Genomic DNA, 15,598 nt, shown 5'->3' with positions numbered 1-15,598 from the left:
TATGTATATGTATATATGCATGTGTGTATAGATATATATATATGCAGCCTCTGATGATGCAGCTGATTATCCTGTATTTAAAAATACCAGGAAAAACATATAAGGTTTGCATTATCATGTAAATTGCATCATTTGCAAAATTGTGGAAGATAAGGAATGCAAACGACTAGATCCTCATTTCTCATCCTTTTTCTTTTCAATTTACACATGAAGGGAGAGCTTTCCTGAGAGAAAATGAGATCTTTCCAAATAGAATGCTTTTAAGAAGAAAACACATAATTTAACTGAGGCATTGTTACCATCAGTTCAGAAAGTGAAGTATCTCATACCGACATAGTAAAGTCAGACTACAGTGACTGAGATATTTTTGAAAACGTGAGGTTGCAGTATGGTCCACACTGACAATGACAACAGGAGTGCAAAATGCCTTTGGCTAGAGGCTAACTTGGCCTGTAGCAAGGCAGACAGAATAGAGAGTACTGTCTTCTAAATTTTCCCCTGTATTTTAAGCAAACATTTTGATCAGAATTTATATCAATCAATTTATTAAAAAGCTTAAATGTACTCCAACACTTTGAACATTCGAACCGTGACACAGACAATAAGAATCTCTGATGAAGTTGTGGTTCCCTTTATAAAGACCAAAGAAAATCAATTGGAAAGAAGAGGATTTAGCTACGCCGTTATCAGTATTCTTTATATTTCCCTTGATTAGCATGCCATTTGGTGACTGTCATTCACCACTTGTTTGTCTGGAGGCAAATGGATTAGCTTCAAAGTTAAAAAAAAAAAAAAAAAAAGTCAGATACTGTTTGATACAGCTGAGCAAGCTGAGTTTTTGTCCTGGTTCCCTGAGGCCTGTCAGGAATGTGTACTTTGTCACTGACTATGATTATACAGTTGGACTCCAGCCCACACATAGATACAGCAGAAAGAATTGTGTCAGGGTCACCAAAAGTTGGTCAGGAAATAATATCAAGAGATGATACATTTTATGTTTTCTCTGCTACAAATCAAAGAAAGTCTTCAATGAACTTTTCGAAGTAGCTGTACAGGGCATGTCATTTGATTCTTTCCACCCATTTTTAATCTCATTTTTAGCAGAAGGAGGTGATTGAGTGACATCACAATGGCCATCTTGAGACCAAGAAACAAACACATCCAGAGATGACCCCTTTGCTCATTCTCAGTCAAGAAGGACTGATCAAAGACATTTGTTTCCCTTGAAATCTATTGCTGGAGACAGCACTGATAGTCAGAAAGAGATCAGCATTTATGCTGTCTTGGAGACAGAAAGGAGAGCAACGCAGAGCCAAGAGCAGCTCACAGCATTTGGGGCACTCTTCTTAGCTGCCCCAAGGGCAGTGGCTTCTTTGAGATATGTTTTTGAATTGTTTATGAGGAACCACCAAATTTTCATAATTTTTTTTTTTGTTTTATGTGGTTGGTTCTTCAAAATTGTGTTATGCTCCTTTCCCTTTTCAGTGCAGTGAAAAGTATGAGGTAGACCTCAGATTTTTAACATCACAACATATTTCAGGAACTTGTATAGTTCCTTCTTATTTAGGAACATATCTTGAATCTAAGATGTGTTTATACTGAATTGTGAATTTGCACTTTACAATTTACACTCACAATCCAGTGTTATGAGTTTGGATGCTGAACTGATTAGTAAAAATTCCGTCAAGTTGTAAGCCACATATTTCTGCTCCAAGAAGAACCTTATATCTCTGTCCTATAATCTCCACTCTCACCAAAACACCCTTTATCCAAAATTATGTAAAAGCTCATACTTAAATTCTCCTCCTGCAATGTTCCTCCCTCGGAGACAACATCACAGCGAATGCAAGAATGATTTATGATGTTCCAAAAAAGAATGGGTGGGCCGATGCTCTGTGAAATGTAAGCACCTCCACTGACCTCTACAAAGTGAGAGAATTGAAGAAAGGAAGGTGTTGCTAGTTGCTGCTTAGTAGTTTTTAGTGTTTTTCTCAAAAAGGAATTATTCACTGAGGGGAAAAGAAGGAAAAATAGTTACCTATATTTTCATAACAGCTTTCTACATGCAGCTTTAGTTTCATTCTGCAACAGCATGATGATTCTCATTCTTGCACAATCCTTCTCTAAAGAGTGTTTTTTAGTTGGAGGAGATCTGAATGGTACGCTTTTAAAACCTAAGAGATTCACCAGTAATTTTCTACTGCATTCCTTTCAAGTAAACTGGTGTTTGCCAAGGTTCTGATGTGTGGATGATGTTACAATAATTTTTGGAATTGTTGTGAGTCAGAAGATTTAGAGAGAATGTGGGACAGATGTACCCATACAGTTCCAAAAAGACATTGCATGCAGGTACTAAAATTATGCACTCATTACCCTTTTCCACATATGACTTGCAAAATCCTGTCTGTTGTACAAGTACTTTAGGGTCATATAATCTTTAGTTGCAGCTGTTTGTCCTAGCTTTCTGCTATTCCTGAAAGATCTGCAATAATTATTTGAGATAATGTCATTTGTAACATCAACATTCATAAAAAGACCTCATCAGGAAAAGCTGATTTCATTAACCTCAGTGATGACAGGATTTCACTGATTGTTTCTTGTGCATAGTTTGTGAGAGTTTTAATACAAGAAACTCTATATTTTTTAATTATTTTTTTTTTTGGTAGGGGAAACAATTTATGTGTCCTGCTCATCTTTAAGCAATTTTAATAGGAAATTTGGAATTCAAAGAAAATGTCAGTAAGGTCCAAAGTTCTGTTATATATTGCTCTTAATCTTTATTTACTTAAGGAGTGCTCCTGGTCAGAGATCAACATTAGTATTAATGATTGATAGATTCTACATATAAGAAAATGCATCCCTTTTATGAAAGTTTCCTTGTACTAAAGAATTTATCTAAAGAGTTTTACATTAAACCAATGTTCCAACCCAAACGGCATTACTGATATTCTTCCATTTAAAAGGCCCTGTAATTGTACCCCAGATTCGGAAGGAAAATCCCAGAGTTTACAAGTCCCCCCTCCCATGCTGACACATTCCAAAACATTGCTTTTAAAACCAAGACCATATTTTTTCTCTTTTTTTGTTTTTCTTTTAATCAAGTTTTAAACTGGCAAAAAAGAAAACATGTAGAGTGTGTGTTAAAAAAAAATATTGTTTTCTAACAGTTGCCCAAGATGACATAATGGCTTTATGAAGGGTTGCTAATACTTACTTAAATGAAGTGCCTTCCTGATTGCTATTGTCTAGATTGTGTCCATATTTAGAACAATTTTCCAAAGTTCAATAACTTCTTTGTGCATTGTGCAGGCAACATGTAGCATTTTTTAAATTTTAAGTTATAATGGAACAGGCTGCCCAGGGAAGTGATGGAGTCGCCATCCCTGGAGGTATTTAAAATACAGGTGAATGTGGTGCGTAGAGATATGGTTTAACAATGGTGACTCAGCAGTTAATGGTGGGATTGTGAGCTTAAGGCAAGCAGTTGAACTTTATGATGTCAAAGGTCTCTTCCAACCTCAAAATTTCAGTTATTCTGTGACTACGATGTGGGGATGGATGATGTAGGCTGTGCACGTAGTAGAGGTCTGCCTTTGTTTGTCATTGGTGGGAAGGTATGATGGAAAGCTAGGGTCTGCCTCCTCCTCTAGGTTATCCTGAGAGCTGTGGGTAGAGGCTATTGGTTAGTTATTCTTCAATGATGCAGTGGTTACCTAATTTTCAACACCTTTTCAAATTGTGAAGAAGATCTCTGTCAAAGCAACAACAGAGCTACAGTAGATACCTACTGAAACTAGAGGGACCTGTATTCAAACTTGCTTCTACTCAAATGGGTAGGACAGGTCCTTCCTTGCATGAAGATATACTGGGGCAAAAGATTGTTGCTTGTTGTGCTTTCCCTGTGGATGCTAATGTGGTCTCTCCAACTGTCACACTGCAGGTGCACTATTCACATATTATTTTGTCTTGCATAAAATTACAGTTCTGTCTTCCAGACAGTGAAAAGCTGGTATGCAGTAGTCTGGCAGAGCATCAGTGTCAGTTCTGTAGCTAGCCAGGCCTCAGAGCACACGTGTGTTAGTTACATCATCATCATCTCCTCTGTTCTCACATCTGGGATGCAGGGTGCTCTTTGCAGCACTGCTGATTTGCAGAGTTTATGAATTATCCAACGAACCAGGGGACATTAGGCAATTCATACAAGAATGCTGCACAGACTAAGCATAGAGATTAAGGCAGCAAGTAATGAGGCAAAGAGCAACAGCAGTGCAGATAAAAAGCAACCTCTCAGATGATGCAAATTACTAAAACCTTTGATGCAGTTTACCTCCAAAATGTGAACTGTTCCAATTTGACCTGTGACCTTCCAAAATATTTTGGAACAAAACAAACAGTACCTCTCAGAAATGATGGTCTCACCACTCTTAGTTTATTTTGTACAAGCCAAGGGCTGCTCTAGGCTCTCTCAATATCACTGTAATACTACATTTAACTGAAAATGTAACAACTCTGCAAATGACCCTTAAAAGTAGGAATAACTGCTGCTTTTATTAAACGAATAAGAATTGCAAATGTTAGCTGTGACAAATTCTTTACCCTCCTAAATGGATAAGCCACTAAAAGGGAAGAGTAAATTGCTGTCATCTGATATTTATGAGTAGAAGGGTAGGTCCAAACATTGCCCATTTGTAAATTCTCAAATAAAACCTTTAAACATCAGCAGACATAATTTCTATTTACTTTATGCTTGGGCACTACTTTGCATTTTAAAATTCTTAGTACTTTATAGGTATAACAGGAAATTTATACTTGCAACCGGTATTTGGGCAACTTTATTTGGTGAGCTTCAATGATACCTCCTTGTTTATCTCCTTGTATATCTGTTTCACTTCATAAAAAGTTTCATTTAGAACTTATTGACATGAAAGAGTATGCTAGATCACCATGCATTAAAAAGGAAAAAGCATTTTATGCACTTTTAGGATTTGCAATAAAAAGAATTTCTATAAATGCATTCCTTTTATGGTAACTTTACGTTAAAAACTCTGAAAGCGTGCTATAGAAATGTAACACAGACAAAATATGAAATGTCAGTATGCTATTTAAACTGTCATGTTAGTCTAATTCTATTTGTCTTTAAGAAAGAGCTGTTTTATTTATTCTACTTTAAATAATGGCACAAATACTGTGTAATAGTTTTAGAGGAAGAGAACTGACCCTGAATAAGTAGTCAGGACACAGCTGTAGTCTGAAAAAGGCTTATTTATTCTTCAATACTTAATTAATGCTAGGAAGAAGCTCCTCATAGACAGAGTGATTCCCCTTTGGAATGGGCTGCCCAGGGAGGTGGTGGAGTCATCATCACTGGGGGTGTTTAGGAGGAGACTTGATGTGGTGCTTGGTGTCATGGTTTAGTTAGATGATGGGTTGGACACAATGATCTTAAAGTTCTCTTCCAACCTGGTCTATTCTATTCTATTCTATTCTATTCTATTCTATTCTATTCTATTCTATTGATTAGATGGTGTTGGATGATGGGTTGGACACAATGATCTTAAAGGTCTCTTCCAACCTGGTCTATTCTATTCTATGCTATTCTATGCTATTCTATTCTATGCTATTCTATGCTATGCTATGCTATGCTATGCTATGCTATGCCATGCCATGCTATGCTATTCTATGCTATGCTATTCCATGCTATTCTATGCTATTCTATTATAATGCAGAAGTAATTATAATCACTTGATCAAACAAAAATTAGATACAGTGTTTGACCATATTTTTTTCTTGTGGTTAATTAGAATTTTCTCACTTGTTGCCTACTTACCTTTCACCATGCAAATGTGAGCTTCTATAAACACCATTTAAATAGCTGGAGAGTGAAAACAATTATCACCTTAAGAGTAGGCTCTTAAGGTCAAACAAGCCCTGTAGCTTCCTCTCACATGCCATATGCCTTTCCCAGAAATCACAGAATGCTGTCTAACATCCTATGGTCCTCCATTGCATTTCTTTTGTTTGCTTGACAGCTTTCAAAGGAGGGCTCAAAAATGGAAACTATATTCAAGATACAGCCTCACTAGTGCCCAGCTGAGCAGAGTAATAACTTCCCTCACCAGCTGGCTATGCTCTAGTTAATGCAACTGTATATGAGGTTATCCTTTGTCACCACAAAGGTGGACTGACCCACAATCAGTTTGATGTCAACCACACCTCAGGTCCTTCTCTGTAGAGCTGCTACGCATCCAGTCAGTCACTGTCCTGTCCTGCTGTATGGGGTTGTTAATTTTTTCTGCCTTCCTTGTTTCCCACCAGAGGAAGGATTTTGCATTTACCTTTGTTCACAAAGAGCCTGCTAGACCATTCCTCCAGTCTGGAAAAGTCCTCCAGCATGAGAGCTGTGTTTCTTAGCATATCAGTCTCTCCCTCCCCTTCGGGTTAGTAACATCCACATATAACATCACCCATTGTCCATTTTCTGAGACATGTTTGCTCTCCTACCACCCAGGTCCCCAGCAGAGATGTCACCATATGCTCTAAAAGGAAAAGAGACTTTGAACTATTGACAACTATATTTTTAGATGAATGGTTCAGACAGCTTTTCATCCACTCTGTTGTCTACCTCTGGGTACCAGGTTATGGTAGGAAACTGAGTTGAAAGGAGGTGGAAGAAAAACAACATACATTGCCATGTGAGTGCAAGGTTGACCACATGCTCTGTCCTTCCAAGTTGTGGTCCAAAGAAGTGGAAACCCAACATGGGTCTGTAACATCCTGCCACATGCATTTAGGCAAGGTGATGCTTGTGTGTTGAAATTTGTTACGTACAGCATACGTTTTGGAACATGTCAACACATGAAATCCCATCCCTAATCCAGTAAGCACAGTTTTAAAGAAACCATGCAGGAAACTAATGGTTTTAAAAAACAAGGTGATGTATGAAATTGTCCACCAGTTTGCAGAACTGTGCTTGCTTAACACAGTGTAGTTTTTAGTCTCCTCTCTGCTTTGTTTTCCCCTTTTAATACTTTTTTTTTCTTTCTTTCCTTCCCCCCGCCCCTTACAGGTTGCCAGTGAAAGAGGTTCTGTTTAGCTATGATGGTGAGTATTACTACTTTTCTGACTTGATTGCAGTCACACTTCAAATGTGTAACTACTTCTTTAGTGACACTATAATCATTTTTTATGATTTGGTTTACAAAGCTGATGGGGTGCTTTAGCTATACAATTTAGTGTTCAGATAATAAGTTGGCTCTGTGAATAATTTTCTGTTAATAGTTACAAATGCAGAATAATTCCACTTCTCGGCATCACGGAATAAAGTCACGACTTTTTAAATTGAATGCAATCAAACAGTTGGAAGAAATTGAGGTATAGTCTGAATTCAGGCTGTGAAGCAATGTCATTGAAATAAGATAAACATTTTCTATTTTAGTGCATAACCTCACAGTCGTATGAAATTTAATGGTTTGCTAGATTTAAAAATGCGCTTGAGGAAGATAGAGTGTAGTACCTAATAGGGGAGGTCAGTGAACGTGTGATATAGAAAAGGCTGAAATGTTTAGTGTCTTTTTAATATATATATTTTAAAATCCTCACCAAAAAAAAGGTTAATCATGGCTAAAAGTTTGTTTTAGTTAGCATTGAGAATTTGGGAGTAGGATCATGGAGAGAAAAGGAGAAGAAAACCTGAAAGAATATTGAGGTAAATTGGAGTATTTAGGATGGTGTAGCCTAATGAAACTGTCCATTAAAAATTGCTTCATCAAAGCAATTTCTCAAACACTAGTGATAAGCAGGATGAGAGAATTCCCACAAAACTGGAAGATGGCAAACACAATGTCATAGCTAACAAAACAAGAAAGGAAAATCTAAAGAATTACAGAAAAGTTGGCCCTAATAACATTTCCAAGACTGGAACAAAATATTAAACAACCCATTTGTAGATATCTAGAGAATAGTAAGCAGATAAGAGGACTTGCAAAGGGACATGTCAGAAACAAATCCTATCAATTTGATCTCATTTCCTTCTCTGACAGCAAAACAGGTATAGGGGCTGTGTTTGATACAACCTATCTCTGACACAGTCCCACATGACATTCATAAGCAAAGTAGATATGGACTAAATTAAATTCACATAAGGTAGATGTGCAACTGATTGGAAACCTGGACTCTGACAATAACCATTTGCTGCCAAGGTGGGAGAACCTCTCACACACACTTCCACGACTCTGTCCAGTAGCTCTAGCACTATAAAACATTGCCATCAATTGCTTGCTCACTCACAGATAGTAAGCTTGCTAAATTTACAGATAATGCCCATTTGGGAGGACATGAAAGCAACTTGGAAGGGAGAGTTCAAAATATGTCACTTGCGATAGAGGAATGGCTTAAAATCAGTATGATAAAATTCATTGAAGACAAGTGCAAAGAAAGATGAAAAGCACAGAGAGGAAATGAATGGCAATAATACTGCGGGACAGAACGTGAGGCTTGCAGGGAACCACAAACAGAGACTGAGTTGAAGAAGTGATGCTCTATGAAAACATGCCATGCCAGAGAGATGTTGAAGGGAGTGCTTGTAATATAATGGACATACTCATCTATGTATAGTATTAGTGAAGAATTGTTTGCATGTTTTGTGGGAAACAAATCAGAGACTTAGAAAAGATGTAAAGGCTTCAGTGTATTCACACAGAAGAAAGAGAGGCAGAGTATTTGGCACAGCAGTTTGTATTTCTTCATGATCGGCTGTTATAAAGGGATTTTAGCCACTTCTCCATTATTCTGGAGAGTAGGAGAAAAATAAATAGGCCTAAATTCCATGGGGAGAAGTTTGGTTTGGAATTGGGATAGCTGCAGCTTTGTGAAAGTTGCTGTAGCACAAACTAAGTAGCTGAATCTTTAGGATTTTTTTTTCTGTGAAGTTATGAGTTACATTTGTTAGCCAGATCATAGGGTTGTATGAATAAAGAGAACTAAGTGACCAAAGTATGTTATGCAATTTATTAATATGTATTCTTAATGGCTTGTGCTCATGAGAAAATTCTTCTTTTGCAGCCTTGAATTAGGAGGAAGAGCTAAAACTGTGGAGTATTTTGAGGCCTGTTGATATACTGAGAAGGCATCCACAGCATAAATGTTACCTAAACCACCTCTTTTTTCTTTTCTTTTTATCAATTTGCTTCCAATATACTATTGCAAAATTGTAATAACAATCAAATATTCTTTCATGAGGTAACCGTATTTACACACATGAATGTGCCATATTGAAGTATCATTTCTTGACGTGCTTGCTGGTTTAAGAGCCGCTCCATATAACACAGCGTATTTTCTTTAGAAACTATATAAAATTTGGAATTAAATAAAGCCATATTTTTGTTGCAAAGTTTATGTATTAATTATTATTTTTAGTCCCCTAAACCTGTGTCCATGTATTTCAAATAACTGAGAACAAATGCCAGCATCACTGGGAATGGAATATTCCCTCACTCTTAACCTTGGTTACATTTTGCACCAACACAAACATTTTTGCCTTGTGAAATACGCTAAGAATTATTCATATTTGCGAATAAGCAATTGGCATTCACAGAGTCTGCTCTGCCGTGCAATATTCACAGCCCTTTTGGCCAGGCAGAGCCCATGCCAGCTGGTAAGTGGAAGCAGAATTACTTGCTGCACTCCTGATCTGTGTAGAAGAATCACTATCTTTCTTCTCTGGTATATGCTGTTGGGTTTTTGACTCTGAGCTGCTTCCACGTAATGTGATCTGAGCATGAATCTTGAACAATTTGCTTCCAAAATACACTATAAAAGCCTAAGGAAGCTGACTACCTATGTTTGCATGAGTCAGCTGCCTTCTTTCTGATCCCTTGATCCTCTGAATAACTACGTTCAGGGCAGTGCTGGAGTGTTTTACTTTCTGAACACATTACTATGTGTTGTGGTTAAGATTAATGTTTTAATGAGAATTGCTGCTGCTTTCATTAACATTAATGCAATGAACTAATTTATAACATTATCATCAGTTAAAACATTACAATTAAAATCAGTTTAAATGGAATAGTCTTCAGGCTACTTATCCTCTTGCACTATTGGACCTGAAGTAATTTCAATCCAGGCTACATTTCAACCTTTGAATTCTGAAACTGTGAGAACAGAAGAGAACTTCAGGAATGAGTGAGTGTCCCTCTATAGGTAAAATATGCATCTTTCTCTTGATAGAGAAGCACAGATATCCTTCAGAATGTCATGAACAGATTGATAGACATATAAGATTTGATTTGGTACATTTATTTTGTCAGCGGAAAAATAATGGAAGTTAAATGTATACATCTTGTGGTCAGCACACCCTATTAACCCGATGATGAAAAAAAATGTAGAGAAACATTTCAGAGGGAATCCCTGGGTACAGAAATCAACACAGGTAGGTAAATAAAGCCAAAAACTTTTAAAAAAACCCAGATATAAATCCATATATATATATATACACACACATCTATAACTATAAAGGCATTATAAAGATTGTATAAGGTTTATGCACCGAGGACCTAATAGTATTTATTGTTTTCAGTAGATCGCTGAAGTAGACAAAATTCATATTTAGAACTTTTGATTCTCAAAGGTCTTGGTAAGCTTTCCTGTCCACTTTTTTCAAAGCATTTGCTTTGTTCTGATTTTTTTCAAAACATAATTTTCTTTTCCTCTTTGGTTTCAATTTTGTAAAGCTCAAATCTCATCTAGCATGCCTAGCCAAGAGCGTTATTCACATGTATGATTTAAATTTAAATTAGGGGGTAGACTGAAGCCCATATGTGGAACAAACACAATCAAGAGAAAGGACTGGGATTACAGGAAGGGCAAAAGAGAAATCCTTTTGTGACCTCTGGGTTTGTGATTTTTGCTCATCTGTTCATACTTTAAAAAATACTTTCCTTAACTGTTCAAACAGCTTCTATGAATGAAAAATGAAAGTGTATTTGCAATTACAATCTAGGAAGTCTATCCTGAGAAACTAATGAAATGTAGTACTAAGACAAAAAAACATATTAAGGATAGATTATAAAGAGCAAAATTCAACGCGATAAGTGGATTTCTTTTTCAGTAGCACTACAAAATGAATGAATGTTTCTTATTCAATAGTATAATCGATTTAGTCTAAGCTCTCATGTTTTTATCTTGCTTTTATTCATATTCATGACTGCCTGTGTTTACTGAGGGCTTATGGTCCCCTTTTTCCCTCATTCTCTCTTGCAGTCTGATTCAGTGGCCTGACTGATCAGAATGGAGATTTTCCTAGCACAGGGAGTGTATTGTGGTCAATGGGGTGGAGTCTAGTAGGAGGCCTGTGTCTAGTGGAGTCCCTCAGGGGTCAGTACTGGGACCATCAATATATTCATTGATGACCTGGATGAGGGCACAGAGCGCACTGTCAGCAAGTGTGCTGACGACACAAAGCTGGGTGGAGTGGCTGACACACCAGAAGGTTGTGCTGCCCTTCAGTGAGACTTGGACAGGCTGGAGGGCTGGGCAGGGAGAAATTCAATGAAGTTCAACAAGGGCAAGTGTAGAGTCTTGCACCTGGGAAGGAACAACTCCATGCACCAATATAGTTTGGGGACAGACCTGCTGGAGAGCAGTGAAGGGGAAAGGGACCTGGGGGTCCTTGTGGATGGAAGGATGACCCTGAGCCAGCAATGTGCTCCTGTGGCCAGGAAGGCTTATGCCATTCTGGGGTGGATTAGAAGAGGCATGACCGGTAGTAGGTCACGAGAGGTTCTCCTCCCCCTCTACTCTGCACCAGTGAGGCCACATCTGGAATATTGTGTCCAGTTCTGGGCCCTTCAGTTCAGGAAAGACAGTGAGCTACTTGAGAGAGTCCAGTGCAGAGCCATGAGGATGATTGAAGGAATGGAACTTCTTCTGTACAAGAAGAGACTGAGGGAGCTGTACAAGAGGAGACTGAGAGGTGACCTTATCAATGTTTATAAATGTGTAAAGGGTGAGCCCCAAGAGATGGAGTGAGGTTCTTCTTGGTGGTGCCCAGTGACAGCACAAGGGGCAATGGGGGGAAGCTGAGGCATAGGAAGTCTCATGTAAATGTGAGAAAATATTTTTTCACTGTGAGGGTGACGGAGCCCTGGAACAGGCTGCCCAGGAGGGTTGTGGAGTCTTCTTCTCTGGAGATATTCAAAACTTGCCTGGATGCATTCCTGTGTAACCTGGTGTAGGTGATCCTGCTCTGGCAGGGGGGTTGGACTAGATGATCTTTCAAGGTCCCTTCCAGCCCCTGAAATTCTGTGATTTTGTGATTCTGCCATCCAGCCAGTGACATAGACGGGTTAATGGGAAGGAGGCTCAGTATTCATTACTTGATAAAAGTGTGTTGCTGCTGCTTCTGATTAAGGTCAGACCTTGGCTCAAGGGTTTAGATGTCTGGGATCCAAAGCCTGGTTTGGTGTTGCAGAGCTCTGTGGTCTCGATTCAGTTTCAATGAGGAAATTGCTTTAATATCAGGAAGTTCACAATCTAATTCTATGTAAAATGAAAAAGTGAAAGCACAAAGAAACATTTTGTTAAAAGGGTAGCAGCAGCAATTCAAAGATACAAAAGGGAAAAAATCTACACCTTAAGGTATAGAAAATCCTTCAAAGCTGAGAATCAGAAAGTGGCAACTCAGCAACAGCCTGTTATATGGATTGAGAAGCCCAGTCCTCCCCTGGAGGTGGGGAGATTCAGGCTGGATGTGAGGAGGAAGTTCTTCACCATGAGAGTGGTGAAGCCCTGGAATGGGTTGTCCAGGGAGGTGGTTGATGCCCTGTCCCTGGAGGTGTTTAAGACCAGGCTGGATGAAGCTCTGGCCAGCCTGATCTAGTGTGGGGTGTCTCTGCCCGTGGCAGGGGGGTTGGAACTAGATGATCCTTGTGGTCCCTTCCAACCCTGACTGATACTATGATACATTTGAGATGAATGCATATACCAAGCAACATCATCACACCACCTTCTGAGAGCTCATTCTGACAGTGAAATACATATTCCTCTTCTTCATCTCTAACTTGGTGAGGTGGGTTGGTTGGTGAGGCTTGGGATTGTCAAACTCACTGTAAACATAAACATCACTTCTCTGAAGCTATGTGCAGCCATGTGCAGTCTAATTTATCCACAATAATCTGCATTTACAGCATAAAGAAGGTGATCCATGGTATACTGGGTTCACTGCCAAGGTTTCCATGCCTGGTTGTGTCTTTTGATAGCTTCATGTCCAGATATAAGACATGATGACTGCTGTTACCTGATCTGCATGTCCTAGTGAGGCACTGTATAAGGGAGAGCACTTGAAGCAGTGCAGATGCATGCATTCTGTTCACGCACAGGTTCCCTCATTCTTTATATGGATTTATGTGCCCTAGCTAATAATGGCCTGACCTCAGGGCTGATGCTAAGATGAATGAGGTGGCACCTGCCACCTCATTGAATTTAAAGAGGTGTTACAGCTAGGTTGGGACGCATGCATGATGACTTACTGTAATGGGAAGAGTGAAAAGGCTATGTGGCTGTAACAGCCATCTAATACAACGTGATACCGATAAAATAATCTTTTACATGTTGTTGCTGATTTTGTGTGTATGAGTATGTGAGTTTGAGCAATGGGATTTCTTTGGTATGTGCAGCTGCACCAAGTTTCTCTCCCTCTGCCTCTGACTTTAAATCTGTTCATCTAAATGTATAGGAACCTGGTGTTTTGGTACCAGAGACTATGAATAACAAGGTCCAGTGTCGCAGGACTCAGACATGTGATGAAATGTGTCACCTAGAGCACCATTATTCTGAGCTAGGCACAACCTGGACTAGCATCCTAAGAATTGAGATAGGCAGTCCTGAAATGTTTGAATTAAAAATGGCACTGCTTGACACAATGCCAATAACCCACAGTAGTGAGCTGTTAAACAGCGTGAAAGCAGATTCCTGTGCCTTCTCCAAACACATGGAGACCAAAGTGACAGTGAGAAAATCACTTTAGTGCACAGCTTTTCTCTGCATAAACACATCTAGGAGATAGTCACAGTTTGGAGGATAAATCTTATTCTTAGCACATGGGAGAGAGAAGAAATTGTGGGATAATACTTTTGGTGATGTGGTTTTGCTTTAAAAATTATTACTGTAGCCATTAATAACAATGATTAATAAATATAAACTATTGCAGCTCTTACAAATTAGTGGCGTGTTTTGTACTGGCAGATGACACAATTTGGTTCTGTTATTCTGGTTTCTTCCTAGACCCACATTACTTTAAAATAAATCTCATTCCTGAGTAAACTTGAGCACTTGGATTACAAGCCTGTATATGCAGACGTAAACACGGATGCACACATTTCCTCTTAATGTCTCTGCTGTTCATGGTGATGCACACAAACCAGCTGTGCTTTCAAAGTAGCTGCTCTTAGATGCTTTGATTTTCTGTAGTAGTCTCTCTGAAGTCACAAAGGGAAAGATCCTTTTAATTCCCTGCTAAACATTCTACCATTAGCTTCTCCAGTTTCTTCTCATTTACAAAATAGAATGATGGTGATGGGATTTTTACCTCTGCTTTTTCAGCTTTGGAGGATGAATTTGTCTTGTAAGAGTTCAGATTTGAAACTATAATATATTTTGCAATTTAGCTATCTCTGTTAGGAACTTCAAAGTTCTTTGCCTATTTTTTTCTTTTCCCTTTCCTTCCCCCCACCCCCAAATCTTTTAAGTTTTGGCATATTTCTTAGATCTTTTGTCCAAAAACCTGGAGGTTCAGCATAAAGGCTGTTAGAATTATCTCTTGATACCTGCCCTGGTTTTCTTTGTGATTTTATTATTACAGCAATTTCCTTTTAAAATAAGAATGAACACTCATGAGTGGGTATTTATAGGGCTTGTTAAAATGGTTGCCAAGTTAATTTTGACTAAAGAAATGCAAAACTTAAAAGAATATCTTTGGGTAATAACGAATCCTGAGTATCACCTGAGTTTTTCTGAATTTGCCCATAGTAACCAGTGCAAAATGAAGCACATAAAGCTGATCTAGATCACTGGAAACAAAATTGAAATGGGAGATACAGAATAAATTTACTGTAGTGATATAGCCCTTCATATCAGAAAGGAGAATACAGATAAAATGTAATCTAAGTGTTCTATAGTTTCCAGTCATAGAGCACATATTAGCTATAGTCAAACAAAGCCTGAAAGAGAGCTCCCCTTGTCACTGTGTACTCATTCTTCACATTGTTTTGATGTTAGAAATTTAAAGAACTAAAATATTAAACCATGTATATTCTGAAGCCTTTACAATGAACTTCCTTACTTGTAAAAGAATGTACCCAGTGTTTCATAATGATAAATGAATAGTTGTGGCTCTGTCTCCAGTATCCCTGTATCTTGGCCAAACAAATCAGTTTACAACATGTCTGACTAATAATTAACACATAGAGTTTTCCTATAACACTGTAGTCTGCAACTTCTGTACAGATTTCATTCTGAATACTGACTGAAGGTATTGCATACAAAGTAAATGAACATTTACGGATAAAGTGAAACACAGAGAGCTTCAAAAAACGCTGCTAGAGGC

At 38.3% G+C, this 15,598-nt stretch overlaps 1 protein-coding gene across 1 annotated transcript in view; it reads left to right on the top strand.

Annotated features, from left to right (window-relative positions):
• The window catches only part of MLIP (muscular LMNA interacting protein), a 100,954-nt gene extending 91,785 nt beyond the window's left edge, over nucleotides 1-9,169 (top strand). The window contains exons 14-15 of the mRNA XM_054180174.1: nucleotides 7,067-7,101; nucleotides 9,061-9,169. Coding sequence (XP_054036149.1) covers nucleotides 7,067-7,093 — 27 coding nt within the window. The 3' untranslated portion in view covers nucleotides 7,094-7,101; nucleotides 9,061-9,169. The remainder of the gene's footprint in view (nucleotides 1-7,066; nucleotides 7,102-9,060) is intronic.
• Nucleotides 9,170-15,598: the final 6,429 nt, after the last annotated feature.

The sequence above is a fragment of the Dryobates pubescens genome, chromosome 3, assembly GCF_014839835.1.
Source record: "Dryobates pubescens isolate bDryPub1 chromosome 3, bDryPub1.pri, whole genome shotgun sequence".
NCBI classification, from domain to species: Eukaryota; Metazoa; Chordata; class Aves; order Piciformes; family Picidae; genus Dryobates; species Dryobates pubescens.
This window is presented reverse-complemented; position numbering and strand designations above follow the sequence as displayed.